Source organism: Lepisosteus platostomus, chromosome 11, assembly GCF_059453375.1.
Source record: "Lepisosteus platostomus isolate fLepPlt1 chromosome 11, fLepPlt1.hap1, whole genome shotgun sequence".
Taxonomy (NCBI): domain Eukaryota; kingdom Metazoa; phylum Chordata; class Actinopteri; order Semionotiformes; family Lepisosteidae; genus Lepisosteus; species Lepisosteus platostomus.
Genome location: NC_142621.1, coordinates 4,594,198 through 4,616,898, shown reverse-complemented (window position 1 = coordinate 4,616,898; position 22,701 = coordinate 4,594,198). Strand labels below are relative to the sequence as shown.

Here is a 22,701-nt window from a genome sequence, read left to right as displayed (position 1 = left end):
TTACAAAAGTCATGTTAAGACAAGTTGGATCCTGAAGGAACAATAGGTATAATTATGCAGTTCTCACTTTGTAATTTATAAGGTTATTTAATGTGTAAAGAAAAACTGCAGAAATAGCTGATAGAAGTAGCTAATTCTTTAAGTGTACATAAAGCTTTACAACACAATAAAAACATGAGGGGAAAACAAAATACTCCATTGATGTCAACATTTATTGGAATTTTACATGACCAAGACACCAATATTTGTTTTGTGAAGTTTAATTGTACACAATTTCTATATATAGACTTACCACAAATAGTGACAGTTACTGTATTTATGTTTTATAATATAAACATTAATGGTATATATATGAGTTCCTTATTATTCCTATTACCAGGTTCATATGTGGCATCCATTAGTGTTGACTATTACCTGTGAAAGTGGTCCCATCCAAACTGGATGAGGGATTGTTATTTTAGAATTTTTCTGTCAAAACTTTTAGATAAATGAGTTTTTATAGGATGTTCAGGTACATTTTGTAGATCAATTCAAATGTGGATACATATAACACAACAAATGGTTATTCATTATCAAACCTACTCTCTGTACAAAAAGAATTTGACCCTCATTGTCCTTTTTGTCCTACAATACGAACAAACATCTGCAATTTGTGCTGGCAAGTCTGCAAAAATAAACCCCAACCTTTCCAGTGCTGTAGTGTCATAAACTAGGCTTTTGAAATAATTTTCGTTGTTGGGCAGTAAAGCCAAGAGGAGATTTAGAAGAGATGTCAATACATTAAAAAATGAACCGGTTAATATTTTGTCACATCTTTAAACTGTTCAAGATGTACACTTGAAAGACATTGCAAGAAGTCAATCGTAATCATACTGATACTTTCACACAATGGAAATTAAGACCGAAGAACTTAGTCTTAAAATGCAACATCCGTGGACATTTTAAAACATCGGTGATCAATATCATAATGTAAGGCATAAAATTGCTCAGGCATAAGCAATTTATGTCGCAAGTGTCTGTAGCTGGCAATGGAAATTCTCGTCTGCTTAAATCGTTTCCAGACGGTGCGTGCAATTTGTAAACTAGCAGATCAGTATTAGTATTGTATTTGTGCCTATTAAATCCAACATATAAAATGAAATGGAAATAAATACCTAGGAATATAAAATTGTAGCTATTACTTAAAGAACAAAAAAATGTTACATACTGGCCTATGAAGAGAGAATCACCATCCATCTTTACTAAACAACATCCATTGGTCTGTGTGTAACAGCAAAATATCTCCGAACCGATCGTTACAAACACTTTGTTTTTAATAGAAACATCTGAGTACTTGATAAATGCTGCAAACCTTGAAGTATAGTGCAGCGAAGAAAAAACATTTGGATATGATCGATATTTATATTTGATCCTTTTAAAATGAAAAAAATAAATAAACTAAAATAAGAATCCCAAACCCATTCTCTCATAAACTTCAACACACATTTAAATAGCTATCACCATGTTTAAAGGTTTATGGGTTGAACGATTAAAAAAACAAATCTGAATCCGGTAACACAGACGCTGTCTTTGTTTCTTTACGGAACTTAATGGAGGTAACAAACGCTGCTGGACAGACCGGCGAGAAATGGTAACAGCGAAGTTAAGGTCGGTTTCAAGTTGAGAAATGTTTATATTTCCTGTTTTAGAGAATAGTTCATGTAAAACCCTCAAGTGGTTAATTGTCTCCGATAATCAATTCTGTTACTTACAAAAGCATATCATTTTATTAAAAAGTAAACTTCGGTACTATTGTGAAACAACTTTCTTTGCTCATAGAATAGAATGATTCGAACAGTGGTCAAACAAAATTCATAATTTTAAAGCGGATTTTCGCACTAACGTCCGTGACACAAGAGGTGTCTTCATCTGTTTTTCAGCTCACATTTGATCCGTTTACCTAAACGGAGAATGTTCCCACGGTCCTGATAACATATGCCTTTCTATCTAACGTTTTAGCTCGTTTCTTGACATTTCATGCTTCCTCTAATCGATGAAACCTAGGTTTGTTCTATATTTATACTTCGTCTGAGACCATATACGAGCGTATTATAACAAGCCAATGTTACATCCTAAGGTCATATTCAATGGAGTGCAAAAGTTTCTGTACCATTAAGGTCATTTTAATAACACAATCATTTAGAACAACGCTCTTAAGTGGAATTGCCTTGTAAACTGTTGATTGGACAATTGATAAATTAGAACTTGTTAAATTCATCCTGTTTTTTAATTGTTCCCATCTTTAAGAAGGTAGCGTCCTATCCTAATGATTGATAGCATGCAGTAAAAGCGGTCTCCCGTTTTCTGGTTGGTTCATAGGAGGCCAGAGGGATGTCTTCTTACCTGAGCTGTGATGAATTCGGGCCTGTATATGTTCGGGAAAAAGGAGAACTGCGCTGTGTGAATGGAACAGTGCATACTAGGAAGCTAAGCCCATCCCAGATAAAGCCCTTCAGACTATTTCAGAAGGGCTTCTCCGTGCAGCTCTGTATTGAAGATGGAGCAGCAAAGCCTACCAACACCCGAAAAAAGGACCACTTCATTTTCACATACACCAAGGAGGGCAATCTCCGATACTCCGCCAAGTCGCTGTTCGACATCGTGTTAATATTTGTTGCAGAAAATGTCCAGCACCTGGAATCCCTTGTCGGGTTTCCAGATCAGATGGCCGAAAAACTCTTCACCGCAGCAGAAGAGAAGCAGAAGTTTTTAGACCCAGATATTGGGCTCAGAGCATTGCAGACATTCAGTAATGCCTATGGAAACCTAGTGCTGGGGTCCCTCTGTTTAAGGAACAGGTAAGTATCAATGCCATTTAAGTCTGTAACCCACATGGTTTAACCTGAAGCAAGACATGCACGTTATTGTATGGTCTTAGGTCATTCTTATTTAAAAAAAGCGTTTCCTCTTAATTGCTCAGTGGAAAAACTTTGCATTGGGGCTTTCCACAAGATCACCTCAGCGACTGTTTGTTCCTGCTTATGCAGGTTTCTCCTTGTGTCTGAAAAGCTGGAAGAGATCAAAGTGTTCCGCTATCTAAGAAGTCTCGACCTCTCCGGCTGCAGGCTGGGAGATGACCATGAGCTGCTGGAGCACGTCACCTCCGAGTCTCTGTGCAGGTGTGGAACAGAAGTTCGTTTTCGGACGGGTTGTGATCCAGACCGGCGGCAAACCCTTCACATTCTGAAGAACATTTTGTAGGGGTCTTGAGGAAGGTCGAGGAGGTGCTGACCCATGTATCTTTTTCGCCTGTTTACTCTTCTGGACGATTGAAGTTGCAGCGTTTCTGCCGGTGTTTGTCTAAAAGGTGGCTGTGATGTCTGTTCCTCCAGCCTCGTCCAGCTGTCTCTAGCTGATAACTGCCTCTCAGACCACGGGCTCCGGAAGTTCACTGCTCCTGTCAGAGTGTTGAAGAGGGGCCTGGGAAATCTGGAACTGTTAGACTTGTCCAGTAAGTCTCTTAATCCTGCAGAAATAAAACTGTGATTTTCTTTAAAGTGTCATCGGCTTATGACAGATGAGTTCACCTCTTCTTGCTCTTTTGCTCCTATTGCCTGTCAGTGTACTTTTTGGAAAAAGACTATTTTACTCCATCAGTGCGGTTATCAAAAATTACAGTTAGAATTAAAGCAATCTGGTCCCTACATTATTTGAATAAAAAGACCATTTTTATCATAAAATCATAACATTTTAATGATAAGGTTTTATTTGTTTCGCTTCAATAGTGGTGCTTGAAGTAGGTCTCCCTTCCTATATAGGAAGTAAAAAATTCAAGGTTGTGAGAATACAGAACATGATGTCGGGGGTCTTGTTTCAAGAAACGGCTGGCAAAGATCCTCCCGTTGCGACAGGAGGTACTTCCTTGCACAGAGAGTGGTGGGAGTATGGAACAAGCTGCCCAGCCATGTTGTTGAGGCTGGTACCGAACCCTCATTCAAGAAACAGCTACTTGAGATCCTCATGTAGCAGCCGATGTGGCCTGATAGGTTAGAAACAAGATGAGGTCATTCAGCCTTTATGTCCTTAAGAATTATTCATTTTTCTTAATTTGCAGTTGCAAGATGGTAAAAATCATACGTGTTTGTACTTCTCAAAATGTTTTCAATGCAAGAATTTGAAATCCAATTAATAATAAATGGTGTTTGATTTAATTCTCTAAATGTGGGGGGGGATAAATGAGTGATTATCAGATGCAATACAAGCAGAAAAATAACATTTTGTCTTGAATACTATTGTATAGACCGGATATTAAACAATATCTCCATGTTTTTAAAATGAACAAGTACTGTATTTCTATTACATACCCTTTATCATTCTCGTTAGCACGTTACAATTAGGGACATTAGCAGGCACCTCTGCTAATTGAATGTATCCAATTCAGGGTCACCAGAATCACCTGTCTTTCTCTAGGGAATCCCATCATCAGCGAACGTGGAATTGGATCCCTGTCATGCTTCTCAAAGCTGCGTGGCCTCGATATCTCTGCCACTGGAGTTAAGGTCAAGAGTCGCCCTAATGATTTCTTGATCATTTGGAAGCCCTTTAATACTATTACAATAGTAGAGTATGGATTGTTTATTGTTGAAGATTTCTGATTTTGTGGGCTTTGTTTTGTTTTTTTTAGCTCGGTGCCTCAGTATTAAAACTGCTGAAGGATAAGATGGGGTTGATTCGTGCTGACAGGCCTTTGGGAGAATTCTGCCATTCGAGTTGTAGAACGGAAGGATGGGCTGAACAGGTAACTAGAACTACAGTAGAAAAGGTGAAACATTACTGACAAAACCAGGATTCAAAGGCTCATTGAAGTCCATAAGTGCTGCATGTCATATACTGTATATATGTAATGTCCTCTTTGACTACTTTGAAATTAAACTTAATACTGTAATACATGCTGCTGAGATACAAGTTATTAGAACTTGATTAAACTCAAGACAATCTAGGAGAACCCAGGACAGATCTGTATAAGTTTCAGAGATGTCATCATGTGGTTACTTGGATTTCCTACTTTTGGTGAAATTACCCACTAAGGTCAAGGTAGAAATCCAATGCATAAACTAAAACTCTAAATATAAAGACATACAATGCAAGATTATTTTTTTGCACATTTTACCGAAACATACAACTTTAGGTTTGGCAACCTGATGCCATACTGTGGTTACTGCTAGCCATAATTTTGCTTCAGGAAATACTTTCCTATATTTTTGTCCTCAGGTAGTTCACCAGTGGGACAGCCTGATATCTGAATCGACGAAACCCAGAGCTCATCTACAGCCAAGGACTAACGCTCTGCGCTTCTGTAAGACATTTCGCCAGCCTTCCACACCCTAGGCTAAACCGTCACTTAACAAACAGCGTCCCACTTTTGCCACATACTTAATTTGCATTTTTGCTCTTTTTACAGACGGGAAAGAAAAAACCCTGAGGGAGCTGTTTAAGGCACCTTCTGTAGAAGGTAGCAGGGAGGAGAATGATCGGGAAACACTGCAGTTTCATAAGCCTGTTCAAATGCCAGCCCCCGTGGATACAGGCTGCTTAACAAGGGACGTTTCGCATAAAGGCAAGAAGAGAATGGTAGCCTCTCCACAGGAAGGCAGGGGTGATTTGCAGCCATCTGCTAAGCGCCAATGTGCCACACAGCTCACTCTGCAGGACTGGGAGCTGTTGAACAGTTATTAGAGGGACACCAGACCACGCACTGCAGCGTGCGACTGAAGAAACTGCTCTTTCTAACTGCTGTCAAGAGTGAGCCAAACGCCCAGTTTTAGAGTTGCTTATTAAAAGCTTGTGCTGTACCTCCTTATATGCCCTACCAGGATCAATGTCAATTCTCAGGGCAGATATTGTTTTTTGTATTAAACCTCACTTTATGAAATCAGAGAGACTCAACCAAAACCCTTGTACCCTGTAATGACAAAATTCAAACAATACATTTAGATATTTCCATAACCTCTGCATGGTAATATTAAATATTTGGTATGCAAAAGGGAACGTCATCTGGATTTGTTTTAACTTGTAGGAAAAATCAGCATGCATGAATTTGTAATACACCCAGATAAAAGAAACAAGGGCCTACATGTTATCAGAATGATAAAGCTAAAAGACAGTGTTAACTGAAAAACCTTGGTGACAGTATCACGGGCCGAGTTTTGAGTTTAGTCAGTGTGTAACTTTGTGCCACACAATGTGTGTTATGGCAATATTTGCTTTTGTAAAAGACTGCATACGATGTAACAGAAATATGTAAACAAGATCTTTATAAAAGATAATGCAGATATAAAATAATGAGTATTATTGAGTGCATTGTCACAATGTGCAGCTCTTGAATAAAATATTTTTTGATTTGCAATATATTATACAATCAAAAATTCAACATTTTAGTTTAACCTTAACATACCTAATGGATTTGCATGTTGCACCAGTACAACTTACGATGCATATCAGTAGATTAATAAACTAATATAGACTCTAGATAATTCCAGACAATACATTACCAGTGAACCAGCTCCCAATTCATCATTGCATTGTATTGCAAAAAAATTCCTACTGCAAGTTTCTGAGAATGCATCAGGTTCAGTAAAAAAAATGTTTTCATTATTGGTGGGAGCAACATAACATTCTGGTTATATAAAAAAAAACAGTTAACAGATATATTTTCAGAGGTTAAATACATTTTACTCAAAACCAAACCTCCAAGACCAAATCAGCAGAGCATCTGCACCAAGAATGCTTTGTAGGTTTAGCTCTGCAAGTCACATGCAAAACAAAGGGGACCTGAGCTTTCCAGCTTTCTCAATATAAAAACGAAGAGCTAACACGTACTGAATATATCTGTAATGAACTGGAGATGCACAGCATTTTCTTCCACGACAGCCGCTGTTTCATTCCAGTGCAGGGGGATAACTAGGGAAAACGGGCACGTTACAACAGATTTCAAAGGTCGTTCTGATCGACTGTCGTTAAACTCTCAACCTTTCCTGTTCAGTTTGGAGCAATTATATTCAATCTGATCGCTCAAAGGCGAGATCCTTCAGTTCCTCGGCAAGGGAGTGTCTGGGAGGCGCAGTCCCAGCTCACTGGCAGCTCTTGTTGGCACAGCTGTACTCATCGGACCAGTTGGAACAGTGCTGCTGGCCGTCCCGGCACAGGCAGCGGGGCACACAGGCGCAGTACATGAACACCACCGGCACGCAGCTCCACCAGCCTGGCCCACAGGGGGGGCAGTCCGCGTCTGTCGGGCGAGAGAAGGACCTCAGGCTCTCCCTGCACACCTCGCATTTACACTCCACGTGTGCAGAGCCTGTCTTTATTTGGAAGGAAAAAAAACGCTTTCTTTTCTACAGCAGTCAGGGGGGCAAAGCTAGCAGCTTGACGACGTGAAGGAAACGTTTTTAGTAACCCGCCTTTCTATTTTTGAAAAACTAAAGTCATACGGTACTCCGAGCGAACTTAAATGACTTTGAAGTTAATGTCAGAATTTGTTTTCATAAACAGAGTTTGGCTTCATAAAATCCAGAAATGTGACAGCGGTTATTAATGACGTTAAAATTGTGCATGCAGGGACGTCCCAGCACAGTTTCAATTTTCCAGAGGGCCTTGGGGAGCAAAGGCGCTTTATCTTTGCCTACTGTGCTCTGAAACAGAAGCACGTTCAAGGGCTTTTTTTAAACCAGGCACAGCCACGGTCAGCCTCTTGTGTTCCCATAAATGTAACCTTAGGACAAGAAGAGGGCAACACTGACACAGAATATAAACTCCAATGTCCAGTTGTCCAAGAAGGTCTCACACTCTTTCCAGTTAGCTAAATAAGTGTGCTGCCTGCTTTCTTAATCTCAAATGAATGATGCCTGAAGGATATATGCTGTTTGACTATGAAAAGGGAACTAAATAATTCTAATCTGGAACAGACGTGGGGCCCTGATACGAGTATTCAAATTGCTCAGAGGCACTGACAGAGTCTGTTGAATGAGCAGTGAAACACAAAGCAGGTGACAAAAGTGGAAACTGGGGGAGTTTGGAACAAGCCATCCAGACCCATGGTTGAAGCTGGTACCCAAGTATCTTTCAAGAAACTGCTTGGATGAGATCCTTGGGATAATTAGCTACCAACCACCGAAGGGACTAGATTGGGTGACTCCTCTCATTTTTTAGCTTCTATTGTCTAACTTGAATTTTCAGACGCTGTGAAAAACTGGCATTTACATACGTAAGGTTCCAAATCTGCAGGATGAATTCAAGGAATCCTGATTAGAGAAGTCAGAAGGGAAAGATAGTTTTTCTCACAGGACTATAACAAACCCAGCCTAACTGCAGGGTTGATGGTTCTCATCTCCCGTCTGTCTCTGTGCTATTTTGGATTTCTCATTTCCTGACAGACACAAACTTGGAACGCAAGACAGGTTCCGAAACATATAATTTGCACAAGGCCATTGCGACTTATTTTTATGAAAGGAATAACAGAACTGGCAAGATGCGCTGTTTATTTGTAATCTAGATCCCAGTTCTTTTTTTTATCCAGAATTTAGGAATTACGTACTTACAGGCCCCGATTTCGTCAGAACAGTCTCCGCAGTCGTTAATGTAGTTGCATTTCTTGTCAATGAAAATCCAGAACTGGGGGTTTCCGCATCGGAAAATAAGGTTGCCTGGCAGGTTATTTGGTAAATCAGCTAAAAAACAAACAAACAAACATACACAAATAAACAACTGCTTTTAAAACAAGGGAAAAAAAGCAATGCAATGCGCCTATGAGTATTGATTTATTCTGAGGGCTGCGTAGTACTGCAGATGTTTTCCAGTTATGAAGTGTCATCACATCTTATAGAACATATTTAAATAAGACTGTTATTGAAACAGATTGTTTCTCTTCAGGGGTGAATTCACTAGGAAAGGGAACTGCATAAAACCAACTAGGCAACTGTAGCTACAGGAACTCCTTTACTTCAGCATATAACTCCTGTCTTGTGTAAACTGCACTGATTCCTTCCGAAGGTCAGAATGGATTTATAAGGCACTGGTGGAGCGCTGATTTATGGTGAGGATTTATTGAGTATAGTCCATATCTTAATCTGAAATCTGCCAATGTCACTGGAATTTGCTACACCACTGACTTTAAGACTCTTTTACTGTCAACACTTAAAAAAATAAACTTTCTTAAAGACTTGTCTTTTCACTGCTGCTCATAATGTATAACATAAACGTGCTTTCACCGAATCATTTTGCTGTGCTTTTCTTTTTTCATTGCTTTTGCTTTGCCTGTGTAGTCCATATGCTATTGTGCAGTGCTATGAGTATCTTAGAACTTGTAATTATTATTAGGTGGAATATGGGTTCTGACGTATTAAGGTCTTACACGCAAGAGGAAAATGACGAACCCCCCTGTGCTCATTTCTTTTTGGACTGGAGGCTCTGCTACTGGATTTACAGCAAACAAACAAAAAAAAAAGGATGCACTTAACCGCACATCTGTGGGTTTTCGTCCGCACCGCTGGGACAGTTCTTAACCCCGTTGCAGAGGTCGGAGGCAGGGATGCACGTCACCCGGTCATCGCACAGAAAACCCGACCGGTTCTGGGCTGTTGTACAATAGCGATTAACTGCAGCGTCAGAAGAAACGCAAACAAAATCAGATTGATCGGTCCCTGGTTTTCGTTTCCGAAAGTGACGCAACACAAAGTCAGCCACAAAATCACCACATTAAGAAAACCCTCCTAATGGAATCCCCTATAATTTAGGGAAACTCCTTGTCCTCATACAGTACAGTACGTGCACTTCATTGATTTTTTTTTGTCTCTAGCGGCCTCCAAGAAAATCGAGGAGTGTGTGGGGTCCTCTAACCGGGCGGCCGGGGCGGGATGCCCAAGACGATAGCGGATGCCACCGCAGCTGCGATCACGGCCAGGCCCAGCAGGACCGCGGCGGAAATGCAGGCACATCTCCGGGAGCAGCACCGGCAGCTGGCCCACTCCTCCCAGCAGCCTGGGGGAAGAGCAGCTCTCAGGTTGGCCTGGTTAGCTGGAGAAGTACCCCGTGTACCTCTCTCAACAACTGCAGGGCCCGGGAGCCCAGAGATGAACACGGTGGTGAAAGATACACCTGTTCTAGATTTCTAATAAAATCTTACTTTCTTACTGATAAAATAATATAAAAACCACAGGTGCAGGGGGCACACTACAGCTAGGCCTTGGAGAAATATTCAACTCCCACCAGTGTTTTCCCATTTTGTCAAATTACAAAGGACGTATAAACATTTTCTTTATAAAAAGTGAATATTTTCCCTCACTACTTCAATGTTCTCCCTGAACACATTCATGGATGAAAGAATTAAGTGCAAGCAAACCACTAAGACGAATCAAACACAAAAATAAGTTAAGTATGAGTATTCATAGTTAAGATACACAAAATTACTTGACAGGTTACATTATTAGCTGAGTGGGCCCTGTCTGTGTGTGACACTAGTTGTTCACATGATTTGAGAATAAATACACCTGCTTCTGCAAAGTCCCACAGTCAGGTAGTGAATTAAAAAAAAATCCTCCAAGATACTGACAACAAAGTCTCACAGCACATTCGCAAGCTTGATTACTTTGAACAAATTCTTCAAAATTTGTAATGAGCCTTACCTTCCTCTTGTCTGGACATCAGCATTACAGAAGATCCAAGTGAGTTTGCATCAAAACTCCTCTGAGGAAACGAGTTGATAGAAGAAGCATATTTACTGAAACCCATTAAATTCAATCAAGGCAGGAAAAAGCAGTTACACATTCTAGTTATTTATTCTCAATTTCACTGGAGGAAGTTGATTCCATCATTCCAAATTTCTAAGCCCTACAAGCAAAAATGACATCCTCCAGAATATTATATGTTGGGTTTTAGTGTCTGATCAAAAGTTAACTAGGTCTAAGCTTTGTACAGCCTTGCTGTAAAGCCAAAGAGTACCTGTGGGTATGTCTTATTGGACCTCATTCTTTTCTCCTGTATTCTTCAGTCTGTATTCTGCTGTTACTTTTTGCGAGATAATTTGCTCCTTTCCTGTCATATAAGGAAATGAGCACTGAATGAAATGGGCACCCCCCCAAAAGATCAACAGCATCACTTGGTTACCAAATGAAAACAGTAAAAACTGTTTCCTTCTAACTCAGGCACACTCGCTTTAAGCAGAGCAAACAACATTTCTGCATCAGCCAAATCATCTGAGCAAAGTTCACAACAATGTTCATACTTCTTGTACACCCCATTTCTTTCTGAAGAACATATTCAACATATTAAACGAAACACCAAAGTTATGACTGAACAGTTAAACTGATTATCAATTGAGATGTTTGACAGCAACAGGGAACAAGTGTCAGGCACATTGCTATGGAATATAGTCTACATAGTGCAATGTATCACCGATGTCATTAAGACACGCACTCTTGTAGTAAACATTTTTTTTCCTTTTTACAGTTATCTTCTGAATTTTAACTTTTCTAAAAACAAGTCAGAACTCCAACAGTTGAAAACCCAAGACAAAGACACATCAGGACACCAGTCAGGCTTACTATAAGGTTTTACAAGTACTTAGGATCCTTGTTTAAAACATTCAACACATTTGACTCCAATCAGAATATTAATCTAGACATTTAATGTTTACCGATTTGAATGTCCTTCTAGACTTTTGACTAAACTCTTTGTGCAAAGATGAGAAAAAACAAAACGCTTTAAAAGGTATTTCAACTCCCAAACCTTTATTTTGTTTTCTGAAAGACAGCATCTTTCTTAAAAATGAGTACTAGAGGGAAAATGCAATACAAACTGGGATCAAAAAGGTGACTGCCCATGTACAGATTTTAAAGTACTACCTAGATAGGGACCCCGAACAGTAGTCATAACATTGTGCTAGCTTTCTGTTGCTATAAGTCTATTTCAGCACTTTTTTGCTTGGAGCTTTTCCTTAAATAACAGAATGACGATAAACAAAAAAGTATGAGAACTTAATCTCAAGTAAATACTGGTACCACCTACTCACATGAATCAAAGTTTTCAAGCCCAAACATTTCAGTCGGACACGATTAACAACTATTGCAAAGAACCTGCCCCTCCACCCCAATTATCAAAGGGTTTGAGACGATTAATAATTTAGTACATTATCATTTTAAAAGACACCAAAAATGGCCTGGTACATGCCGTGAAAGACCAAATCCTTCAAGGGCTCTTTTTTTGGTAGAGTAATGCCAGAAAAAGTGCAATATTTTCGTAGAGCCAAAGACAATTGATACCCTCTCTACTGTTGGGAAACTTAAAAGAAAAAAAAAAAGACAAAAATAGGATTATGCACAACAACAGTGAAGCCAGGCATTTACAATTTGAAAGGTGAAACAAGCCCCTGCATTTAAAAAACAAAAGTCTATGAGTAAGACTTGTATTATAGTCGGCTCGTTATTCAGTTATTCCTGCTTGCTGAAGGCCTTTAACTCCTAAACGCTAGAATGGTTCAGGTTGACTTTTGATGGTAGTGGTCCCGCTTCTTCTTCAGCCTTAGAACTGATGATCACCAGCGAGGATGGAGAGTAAGGAGTTAACTTCTGGTCCTTGATGTAGTCCATATCTCCATATATGCTTAGTTTCTGGAATTAACATGGACAGGCAAGGTTTAGTTTCTACTGACCCACTTATTAAACTGCCTGCTCTGGGAGTCAACAGAATGACATCGACTCATGTTAAAAACACCGTTCTTTTCTTCTTGTAAGTCAACGACATTCGTGATTCTTATTTTAATCCAGATTAATTTGGAGAAAAAAAAAATCACGCCAGAGCACTTTTAAAAGCATTACAAAACAAGAAGCAGCATCCCTATTATTTGTTCATTTTATTCTTCGCTTAACAGTTACTAAAGAAATATTGAAGATATATGAAGAATTGTCCTCCTAGACAAAAAAGAGGCACCTGAATAATAGAGTATATCACTTTAATATATTAACCCACAGCCCTGAATTAACACTACAGGTCGTGCAGCTATCATCTACATTAGACAGAAACTATATCTAGGCTCTACTTAGCATCAAAGAACTCTTGTTATATAGCTGCAACTGACAACTATCTCCAAAGGCCACCAAAACTACCCAAGATGGGGAAGAGTCAACTTAAATACCCTACCTCAGCTGGCACATACTGGTCCACAGCAGTCGCCACAGTGGCACAGCAAATCCAGATCAGCACCAGTACCGACAGGACTAACGTGGTAGTCAGGATCCAGCCAGGCAGCCACGGGTTCCTGAACGGGCACAAGCATCACACAGGCAGTTCATAGATCAATACCACAACCCCCCCCACCCAGTGACAACGCATGACACCCCACACCGTTTGGAAACACCTGCAGCCCGAACCCTTTCCTGTTCTTCTAGCAGGAAACGAACTGAATTACAACTACACAATGAAACCACTTCATCCCCGGCGTGCGTAAATGTTGTGCAAATCTGATTTGTCGACATTCCTCCTACTGAAGGTACGTATAAAAGCACATCTTTCAATTGCGAACTCTCTGTAACGCCCACCTTGAGAGACAACTGAATAAGCTGTAGTCCTCCACAACATCGTTCTTATCCAGGTACATATGACTTTCACGTTCAGGCGCATAGCCCTTGTTGGAATCTAAGAAGACTGGCCTGTCCAGGCTCCGATCTGTTGAAGTTAAGAAAACAACCAAGAAAGAAAACAGAGAAACTGTATTAAGTTGTAAAAAAGCGGGTTTATTGACTAGTAAATGTCTAATAATTATATATCAACCTATTTACTTCTGTACATTTGGAGAAATTATATGTATACATACACCTCCAGACATATGCTTTTTCCACAACTATTTTATCATCTGTGCACCCAATTTGGAACCTCTCACTGCTTCCAATGTCCTGGCCATCAGCCATAAAGTCTGCATCCAGATCACCTGATTAAGTGTAGACATATTCCCTAAACCCACCTGCCTTCAAACCCCTCACCTTTTGACAGCCCTGTACAGGAAAACTGTACAGGGCTGACGGATTCACTGACGGACTGACTGGAGGAGAGGCGTGTCCCTCTCCGATAACAACACAAGCAAGCCAGTGCCTGGGAGGTTTCAGAGACTGCAGGGAGCTGACAGTGCCTGGGCCAAGTAGTCCCTCCCTGTCCTTGACTGTGCTCAGCCAGCTGTGCACCTCTGCCTAGGGAATCCCAGTCACTGTCAGCTGGCATCCTGGACCACATTCGAACCCATAACAGCTGGATCATAGAGCACCTCCAGCATTTGGATCAGCTCAGCTATCACATCAGCCACTTGGGAGTTCCCATAAAGAATATGGTAACAGAACTGCACAAAGTATGAAAAGGAAAACCTCTCAGGGAAAAAAAAAGACATTAAAGACTCACAAGAGCTCTTTGCCAGAGTGGGTTCCCTCAGGTCATCATTCTGTGGTTCAAACTCAGGAATAAACTGGATCTGAGGCTCAGACTGAAACAAGAGGAAAAGTGAAACATGCTCAGTTCATAAAAAATCCTGAAACCCAAAACCTTCTTCAAGCTTTGGTGCCATCAGCAATCTTTCATTTGAGTAAAAATCTCTTTTCCTTCTCATAAAGCCCTGTGTTAATTTTGTTCTTCTCCTACTACATTTTCATAACTTAAAGTTCTCCATATGTTGAGAATCAAAAGAAATGTATCGCTATTATATGTTGTTTTTAGAACAATAAAGTATAATGATCTTGGACACTTACTAAACATTTTGATCAATTGATCATTTTCGCATAGTCAGAAAACAAAGTTTTGGTGTTGACATTTAACCTGCTGAACGTCTATCCTGCTGAAAATAAAAAACAAATCTTGTTCTGTCTCAACTGTTCTGAGGGATATCAGCAACTGTGGAACAGGCACGCTGGTCGATACGCTAAATGCCATGTCCAAAAGATGTGGAAGGTCAAGTGAGGCAGTCTGGACAGGTGTGTCCAGTCACTGCGGTTCTCTAACTGTAGGACACTGTAACTGAGGAAAACCAGCTGCATGGTGTTACACTGACTATGTCCTGGGACCTCATCCTGACATGACAATATTTCAGCAGGACAACACACGTCCTCACGCTGCTCCTTTAAGAAGGGCTTTCATGCGAGACGAGATTGTGACAGTTCTACAGGAGATGTCCAAGTCGCCAGACCTGAGCTACGCTGAATGTCCGAGGAATGGGCTGGGTCTACTTGCGGCACTAAGGGCTCAGAAGATGAACAGGCACGTGTTTGTCCCGACAAGGACAGAGAAGGTATGAGACAGGATCTGCAACCTGGTGCAAAGCAAGAAGGTGTTGCAGTACTCTACTATCATGAGACTTTCACAGCAGAACCCCCCTTATTGTTAATGACAAAAGCTGAAGAGCGCGACGCATTGATCTCTGGGATGCCTGCGCCACAAAACATCAATGTACCTCATAACAAGGAAAGATTAATTTTCCTGATAACATCATTAAACGGTCGCTAAGTTTCTTTCGAAGCCTGCAAAAAAAAATCAAGCAAAATCCATATGTGGTCTTGACTGCAAGTCACACGGTGATGTACCTGAAATATGACCACCTTCCCATTGTCAGCCTGGAGGTAGAAGGTCCAGGTTGAAGTGATGAAGTTGTGGGCAGAACTCATCATCTCATTCCAGAACCCCCTCACCAGGGCCAGGGGGTACAGGAGGTGAATCTTGGGCACCATCGCCATCAGCTGGAGGAGGAAGAGGGCAAGGGGTTAAGCAGCGCCAGGAAACAGGAAGGCGCGCCATGACACCTGCTTGTCCTATTCGATCGCACGGAAACGTCCACAAGCTCTCTCTCTCTCCAGGGAGCACTGCTAAGCGAGGTGATCACCTGCAGCAGGATCGCGTGTTCTGAAAGTCACACCACTGAATCAACACGGGCCGCCGTTACCTGCCCGGCGTGTTACGCCCTATACAAACATGACCCAAGTCTGGTTTGCTATAAACTGCCACCTTCTGGACATTTAGAAGTGGGTGGTTTACATTTGGTTACCTAAAACAAACTCAAGTGGGAGGGGAAGACAGCTGCCCCCCCCAAGAACAGGACAAAGGTTCTCCAGTCTCCTAGTGAACTTCATTGCTTTTCAAGCCTGCAGATAATGAAATTCTTGTCTAAGGGTCTCAGGTCCAGCCCAGCAACAACACGCCACTACGTGACCTTACCTGCTCCTGTCTCTGCTCAGCAAAGGGCAGCTGACTCTGACAGCCCAGGCTGCAGGCATACTGCTCATCAGACTGGCTGTAGGCTTCACGGCAGGCTGGGAGAGAACAGGATTTGCAAAATGTTACAGACAGACGGAGAATGTACAGCACTAGACACATGCAAAGTGCAGTCTGCACAAAGCATGACATAAAGGCAATCAAACAGCGTCACCTCCCTCTTCAGAAACATTGTATGATTTTCTTTGATCCCGTTAGTGATTCCACTGGCGACGGGAACACTTTCATTGCGGGGACTTGCATTGCATGGAAATGAAAATCTGCGTGACTCAAATCACGGCAGCACTGCTTGCTGAACTCCTGAGGGGAACTTTCCCCCCCCGACGTGTATGAAAGGAATTGTGAGTTGTGACTCCGCAAAGGAAAGTGAAGCGCCCCACAGATGAATTCTGCAAGGACAGGCTCACCCGAGTCGCACTCCGACTTGGTTTGGTTCAGATCCTCTCCGTCGCTCACGAACTGGCAAATTGAAAACAGCCGGCAGCCCCTCTGGCAGGCGTACAGCTCTTCCTCCTACAAGCCACAAGGCAGTTCGCATACACAGAAAATAAAGCGCACTTTAGACATAATCCTCTCCACTCCCGGCTCACGACGGTAAAGTGACACTGCAGGTAACGTGATCAGCGCGCATATTGTCAAGGTAATCGGGCAAACAAGATCAATACATATGTATCTTATGGAGGAAAAAAACCCAGCAACTACTGCACCAACACTACCGACAGACCTAGTGTCGCTAACTCTCCTCAGACCTGTGTTTACAAACGAGCCCGGAGCTCTCACCCGAGGGTAAGTGTGCAGACTGTAGGTCATCTGGCAGGTATTATGGCAGGAAGCCGTGTTCCCCAGGACTCCATCAAATATGTCGGAAGAGGCTGCTGTGCACAGCAGCAAACAGCAGAAACTCAAAACACACCCGCATAACCTCCACACCTCCATCTTTATTTTTGTTATGAAAAACAAACACCAGTCGCAGCGGCAGAACAGCGTCTTCTTCCTCGTTCTTCTACTCCGCGGTAACTATCGCGAGAGTTGGGGGGGGGGGGACGAGAGAGAGAAACACACACACGTCTGTGACACTGCGAACGTGAATCCATCACTGGTGGCCATTTTGGCTCAAATATTCTATGAGTGAGATAGTGACACAGGATTTCATACAAGATCCAAAATGGCGGTGATCTAATTTACTGGGTCGTAAGTGAAAATAATGAAAATTTACGAGATCTAGAGTGTGGCTTCGTCTAAATCGATGTAGTATAGTAAGTACTGAACTAGTATAGTAAGTGCCGAGTTTATTTACAGATACACGCAGAGTAACGTACATCTTTTGTTCGTTTATGAAGAGGCTTTTTATTCTTTTCATTTTTATAATGCCGACATTGTACTAGCATCATCGCCTTGCAAAACTGTGCATTCGCTTTTTATTTCTGGATAGGGTTATGTGCCTATTAATAAGTATATTTTTAAATTATTCTTCATGAAAAGAAAATTAAACAGTTATTTGTAATCCGGGCTACCTACTTAAGTTTCAGGGACTGTTGAATGTTTTAACAAATGATATATCCAGTCCGCTACAGCTACTAGCTTAATGCATTCAGTCCAACACTTTTTGAGAATTAGAAATCTGTTTTGTTAAGAAGAGAAAGGGATTAGTGAAATGGACAAGTTTGTGATAAAGCTTCCAAGTGGCGAAACCAGAAAACAAACGAAAACCCAAGGAAAAGTATACAGGCAGGCAACGATAGAGTCGCTAAGGGTAAGTAAATGAAGCTCTTGGTTACTTTCTGTTTTCTTTTGACACCGGTGCAACTTGACTCTTATCTAAAAGGCTGGGTGGGTCAGTGTAACTCATCTGTCTGTATTAAAAAATAAGCTTTATGCTGTACCCAAGGTTGAAATGATTATTTCTTAAGACTCCAATGGCCAACTTATTTGTCTATATTCTATATTCAAGACATTTCAAGACAGGACAGATGTTCTTTGGAAACAGATGAAAAAAAAACTTTTTTACTCATTTAAGCCTTGCTTTCACGACACAAGAGCTTCTTTTCAGTCATTTATTTGTACCATGCAGCTGAACCTACTCCAATATCCATATTTGTATATATTGTTGCGTGTGGTAATCACATAAATGATAAAGATTACAGATCATCTAATTTAATCACAAACTCTAGATCCATATGATTTATTGACTAATTTAAATTCGCTAACCTTAACAAAAAGGCAGTATAATATTTATCAGATATGTTTGGCACTCAGGTACTGCTAAAGCACAGCAGGAAGAAAACCTGTTTCAGAACCTGTATCCTAATGCTGTTGCAGCAGTGCGTGAGAGCTAGGAGGGCCCAGTCTAACTGAGAACATGCCATTTGATGTGGCCGCAGAGAGTCGTGGTGATCGAAGACATCGAGAGGTTTAAGGCGATGCTGGAACTGCCCCAGCAGACAAAGGAGAACCTGTTACTGGCCTTGACAGAGCTCAACAAGAAGATCCCCTCAAAAGAAGTGCTGCAGTCAACCAAAATTGGTGAGAAGTTCAGTGGCTCATTCCTCAGTTCCCACTCATAAAATTATGACAACGTTTATAACCTAGGGGCCATTTGGGTAGGTAGTAGCTAATTGATCTGAAGATTTCACTCAGCTGTTTCTTAAAAGAAGCCAGGGCACTGGTTTTGCCAACATGGCTGAGTAGCTTGTTCCACACTCCCACCACCCTTTGTGTAAAGAAGTGCCTCCTGTTCTCCATTTTCCACACTAGCCTATAGTTTCCACTTGTGCTCTCGGGTACTCATTCATGCGTTGTTGACGCTTTCTCTGCTGTTACCCAGCAGCCTCTTGGTCAGTATTGCACTTGTCCACCCAAGGGAATCACTGCAGTGTACAGGAACAAGTAAAGGTTAATTCCAGTCTGAAAGGTGGATCGAATAAACTTCCCCAGCTCCTTAGCAACCAACTCAAGCTGACACACCTTCCTGTTTCAACCTCCTCAGTCATTGCAATGTCAATGTGAGTATGGTGTCCAAGATAATCCAAACGCAAAGCAACACAGGTTTCCTGGGACTAAATTCTCCCTCCACTGCTGTATTCTACTCTGGTATTGTTGAATTTGTACAGGTTCTTGCTGTGGCTACCTTAAGTTTATTGCACCTCCTGTCTGAACAACCTGAACTGAAAGGCACACAAATTAACGTCTTGCGTTCTCTTGTTTCAAAGCTGCAAGAGGAAAAGCGTCCTCTCAGTTGTCACCACAGCAGCATAACGGCACCTCCGTTGTCGCCTCTGAATAACAGAACCTGAGTCGAACTGCTTGCACAATTGGTTTCTCGTTAAGTTTTTTTGGGGAAAAAAGTGAGTTGCGCGCGGTGGGCTGGGATGGTCGCCCTCGAGTGTTGATCTTGAAACCTGGGCTCCCCAGGCCACACCGTGAACAGAACGCGGAGGCACCCGGACCCCGAGGTGTCCGCGCTGGCCCGCGCCGTGTACGCGCAGTGGAAGACCTTCATCGAGGAGAATGCCAACAAGCCCTCCATAGAGGTGCGCTGCGACGCTCAGACGGAGGGGCTGAGGAGCAGCGCGCGGAAACTGCTGGCCGAATCCATGGGCCTGGAGGTAACCCCCTTCCGCCCGTCTGACCCCCGCAGAGCAGCAAGTTCAGGGCCAGAGCAGTGGGTCAGCTTTGTGTCGTTGCTGGCATCCGTTCCGCAGAGCTTACAATCGGGGTGGTGGTCTCGACCAGTAGGGGCTCTTACCTGAGCGCAACCTGGGCCGCCACCTCTACTTTGTGCTATCAAAGAAAGGAAGACTCGGACACGCTCTCTACCCTGACCGGGAATCGAACCCGGGCCGTGGTGGTGGGAAGAGTGGCCGAATCCTAACCCCCTAGGCCACCAGGGAAGGCGGTGAGCGCAAGCTGGGTTTCGGGTCCGAACCCGGGTCAGGTCACGAGCTGTGGCTGGGGATCCCCAAGCAATGGTCCAGGTGCGAGCAAGGGTAGGGTGGGATTAGAAAGCCAAGGCTCTCCTGGCTCTCAGTGACATAGCGCCCCCCTGTGGCTGCCCCGGCACCTGCAGGCAGGTGGCGCTGTCTGGGACGGATGCGGGCCTCTGCTGCAGTTAGTCCCGAACCTCTTGAGGTTTTGAAAAAACTGGTGGCTCCAAGGTGGCTGTGCGAGAGGCGTCTGCTCCTGCACTTCCTCATCCTCATTCCAACTGTCTTGCCCATTTGCAAATTTGTCCAGCCGCCCATTTTCTAACAGCATCTGCCAATTAAAGTTTACAGGGGAGCCTGAGCCTATCCCAGCAAGCAATGGGTGCAAGGCAGGATACACCCTGGACAGGATGCTAGTGCACTCATGCTAGGGCCGGTTTTCCCAGAAGCCAGTTAACCTACCAGCATGCCTTTGGACTGTGGGCGTAAACCGGAGCACCTGGGGGAAACCCACGTGAACACGGGGCGAGCGTGCAAACTCCACGCAGATGGCGTCAGTGGTTCTGGAATTGAACCCGGGGCCCCAAAGCCGCGAGGTAGCAGTGAACATTAATTAGAACGTCAATCTAATGATCACGTCTGGCCATTTCTGAAAGATTCCAGGGTGCTGCAATAGAATGGATGAGCATTTTGCTCCAAAACCTGACGAATATTCGTATAATGAAGTACCTCTTGATTTCGTTCCTGTTGCCAGCTACGGTATGTAATATAGAAATTAACGGTCGGTGCAAGTTTAGGACGTTTCTGATGTAGAAAAGGCACTAAAGCCTTCATCTGTCATTATCCATCCTTTATTTGTCTGAGCAAAACTGTCTAAGGTCATTTCATTGCGTATTAATTGGAAGCCACTCCAAAGCCAAGTGGATGACTGATATACAGTACAAACCACAGGGTGTTGGTCATTTTTAATGACTCGTCCTCACACCCGTGCGATTCAAAGCCAGACGGTTTTCCTGCCCGTTTCTGCACGAGGAAACGCCCCAGATGTGCAGAGCTCAGCCTTCCTCACCCTCGTCCTTTCCGGTCTTCCTCTCTCCCAGGCGGACCACGGGCTGGTGGACAACGCGGAGCGGGAGGTGTTCCACCAGAGCTCGCGGCTGGCGGGCGGGGCGTACCGGCGCACCGTGAGGGCGCTGGTGTTCGCCCTGAAGCACAAGCCGGAGCTGCGCGAGCAGGTCAGGGGCGGCGCTCTGCCTGTCGACCAGTTTGTCAAGGCCCACAAGAAATAACCGCGCCAGCGCCGGGGCCAAGGAGGCTTCTGGGAAGTCCCTTCTGGTAAAGGAGGACTGTAGATCGATCACCAGGCATCTGGATCTATTTTACCCCAGTACTGTATGAAATAGTGATGTGGCAGCTTTTTAATCTTTTCTTTTATAATTAATGGCATCAATAAATGAATATTAAACAATCTCCCCCATGTGTTTTCCATGTGCTGCATGTTTTATGACATTGAGTGCTGAAAACCATAAATGTCGGCAAAAGGACTAGATAAGCTTTTAAAGTGTCTGCAATTATAAGTTTAAAGCTTTCAATCTTGCAATGCAAGAGGTGGGCGTCGTAGCAATGTTGACCTCCCGAATGAGATTGAAGTGCCGCTGTGGGATTAGCCACTAGGTGGCGCTATTTCCCACGCAAATGCGCGACAAAGACTTCAGGTTTGACAAATGGAAACACAGATCACGTGTACGTCTTAGTTTCCGTTTTATTTCATGCAATGTAACAATTTTTAACGTCTGCCGGACATGCATAGTCTTGTATAATAAGGAATGGTCAGCTGGAAGTTGGAAGAAAGACTGCCCGAAACCCATGCCCCAGTGAATAGAGTCATTGAAGAACATGAGAGGAGGATATTTTGCCTATTTGTTAGTAGCTAATTGATCCTAGAACCCATCCACCCCTTTCTTGAAGGAATCCAAGTGATCAACATGGCTGGGATGCTTGTTCCACACTCTGCAACAGTTTGTTATATAGTGCTTCCTTTTTTGGGGGGGAGATTTACATGCGCTTCCCCACGGTTTCCTAATATGTCCTCTGATTTGTTGAGTCCACTGGGTTGACTTTGTGACTTTGTGCCTTTGAAGTCTACTTTATAGTCAAACACCTCATAGTCTTCTCTGTTCGATCCTATCCCATCCAGCCACTTTCTCACCACTTGATCCAGCACAGGCTTGTGGGATAGCCGGAGCCTGTCTCCACAAGCAATGGGCGCGAGGCAGGATACACCCCGGATGGGTCACCAGTCCATCGCTGGACGCACACAGACACAGATACGCACACCAGGGTAAATTTGGTTGAAAACTGATTTTTTTATCCCGTTAATAAAGAATTTTACTTTAAGGCTTCAGCTAACTGTTTCCTGAATCGATACCAGGGCATCAATATCATTTTGATCACCACGTTACAAAAAAAACTCTCACAATCTTGTAAAGAAGGTTTTACGTTT

At 42.8% G+C, this 22,701-nt stretch overlaps 4 protein-coding genes across 7 annotated transcripts; 2 read left to right on the top strand and 2 right to left on the bottom strand.

The window, feature by feature from the left end:
• The first annotated feature begins 1,532 nt into the window (after positions 1-1,532).
• lrrc42 (leucine rich repeat containing 42) lies at positions 1,533-6,027 on the top strand. Its single transcript, XM_088598002.1, has 8 exons — positions 1,533-1,647; positions 2,359-2,837; positions 3,027-3,158; positions 3,372-3,490; positions 4,450-4,538; positions 4,664-4,777; positions 5,251-5,335; positions 5,441-6,027. Exons 2-8 carry the CDS (start codon positions 2,371-2,373, stop codon positions 5,713-5,715), a joined length of 1,281 nt encoding a protein of 426 aa, XP_088454128.1. The 5' UTR covers positions 1,533-1,647; positions 2,359-2,370; the 3' UTR covers positions 5,716-6,027.
• A 249-nt stretch (positions 6,028-6,276) lies between these two features.
• Positions 6,277-11,083, bottom strand: LOC148651826 (low-density lipoprotein receptor class A domain-containing protein 1-like). Of its 2 annotated transcripts, none has more exons than XM_088598032.1 (6): positions 10,975-11,083; positions 10,659-10,719; positions 9,874-10,014; positions 9,495-9,632; positions 8,577-8,705; positions 6,277-7,267 (listed from the first exon to the last, which is right to left on the bottom strand). In XM_088598032.1, exons 1-6 carry the CDS (start codon positions 10,999-11,001, stop codon positions 7,110-7,112), a joined length of 654 nt encoding a protein of 217 aa, XP_088454158.1. In that variant the 5' UTR covers positions 11,002-11,083; the 3' UTR covers positions 6,277-7,109. The 2 variants fall into 2 exon arrangements, with proteins under 2 accessions (XP_088454158.1, XP_088454159.1); XM_088598033.1 differs by having other exon boundaries at positions 10,659-10,753; positions 10,975-11,070.
• Positions 11,084-11,741: 658 nt separating this feature from the next.
• Positions 11,742-17,301, bottom strand: tmem59 (transmembrane protein 59). Its single transcript, XM_088598024.1, has 8 exons — positions 17,056-17,301; positions 16,683-16,788; positions 16,219-16,313; positions 15,591-15,743; positions 14,419-14,500; positions 13,569-13,695; positions 13,171-13,288; positions 11,742-12,641 (listed from the first exon to the last, which is right to left on the bottom strand). The coding sequence occupies exons 1-8, from the start codon at positions 17,209-17,211 to the stop codon at positions 12,492-12,494; spliced, it is 987 nt and encodes a 328-aa protein (XP_088454150.1). The 5' UTR covers positions 17,212-17,301; the 3' UTR covers positions 11,742-12,491.
• An 8-nt stretch (positions 17,302-17,309) lies between these two features.
• On the top strand, positions 17,310-21,668 carry tceanc2 (transcription elongation factor A (SII) N-terminal and central domain containing 2). Of its 3 annotated transcripts, none has more exons than XM_088598035.1 (4): positions 17,310-18,028; positions 18,598-18,798; positions 19,687-19,880; positions 21,299-21,668. In XM_088598035.1, the coding sequence occupies exons 2-4, from the start codon at positions 18,645-18,647 to the stop codon at positions 21,485-21,487; spliced, it is 537 nt and encodes a 178-aa protein (XP_088454161.1). In that variant the 5' UTR covers positions 17,310-18,028; positions 18,598-18,644; the 3' UTR covers positions 21,488-21,668. The 3 variants fall into 3 exon arrangements, with proteins under 3 accessions (XP_088454161.1, XP_088454162.1, XP_088454160.1); XM_088598036.1 differs by having other exon boundaries at positions 18,595-18,798; XM_088598034.1 differs by having other exon boundaries at positions 17,321-18,028; positions 18,657-18,798.
• Positions 21,669-22,701: the final 1,033 nt, after the last annotated feature.

Excerpts from the sequence above, each read along its gene's own strand:
- lrrc42 (XM_088598002.1), top strand. The coding sequence starts at position 2,371 with ATGTCTTCTTACCTGAGCTGTGATGAATTCGGGCCTGTATATGTTCGG. Across the intron at positions 3,491-4,449 it reads GGAACTGTTAGACTTGTCCA|GGAATCCCATCATCAGCGAA; the intron begins GTAAGTCTCTTA and ends GTCTTTCTCTAG. Across the intron at positions 5,336-5,440 it reads GACTAACGCTCTGCGCTTCT|ACGGGAAAGAAAAAACCCTG; the intron begins GTAAGACATTTC and ends CTCTTTTTACAG.
- LOC148651826 (XM_088598032.1), bottom strand. The coding sequence starts at position 11,001 with ATGAGGTCCAATAAGACATACCCACAG. Across the intron at positions 10,720-10,974 it reads CCAATAAGACATACCCACAG|AGGAGTTTTGATGCAAACTC; the intron begins GTACTCTTTGGC and ends TCGTTTCCTCAG. Across the intron at positions 10,015-10,658 it reads GATGTCCAGACAAGAGGAAG|GCTGCTGGGAGGAGTGGGCC; the intron begins GTAAGGCTCATT and ends CTCTTCCCCCAG.
- tmem59 (XM_088598024.1), bottom strand. The coding sequence starts at position 17,211 with ATGGAGGTGTGGAGGTTATGCGGGTGTGTTTTGAGTTTCTGCTGTTTG. Across the intron at positions 16,314-16,682 it reads CAAGTCGGAGTGCGACTCGG|CCTGCCGTGAAGCCTACAGC; the intron begins GTGAGCCTGTCC and ends GTTCTCTCCCAG. Across the intron at positions 12,642-13,170 it reads ACCAGTATGTGCCAGCTGAG|AAACTAAGCATATATGGAGA; the intron begins GTAGGGTATTTA and ends TGTTAATTCCAG.
- tceanc2 (XM_088598034.1), top strand. The coding sequence starts at position 17,930 with ATGGACAAGTTTGTGATAAAGCTTCCAAGTGGCGAAACCAGAAAACAA. Across the intron at positions 18,029-18,656 it reads CAACGATAGAGTCGCTAAGG|AGAGTCGTGGTGATCGAAGA; the intron begins GTAAGTAAATGA and ends ATGTGGCCGCAG. Across the intron at positions 19,881-21,298 it reads CCGAATCCATGGGCCTGGAG|GCGGACCACGGGCTGGTGGA; the intron begins GTAACCCCCTTC and ends CCTCTCTCCCAG.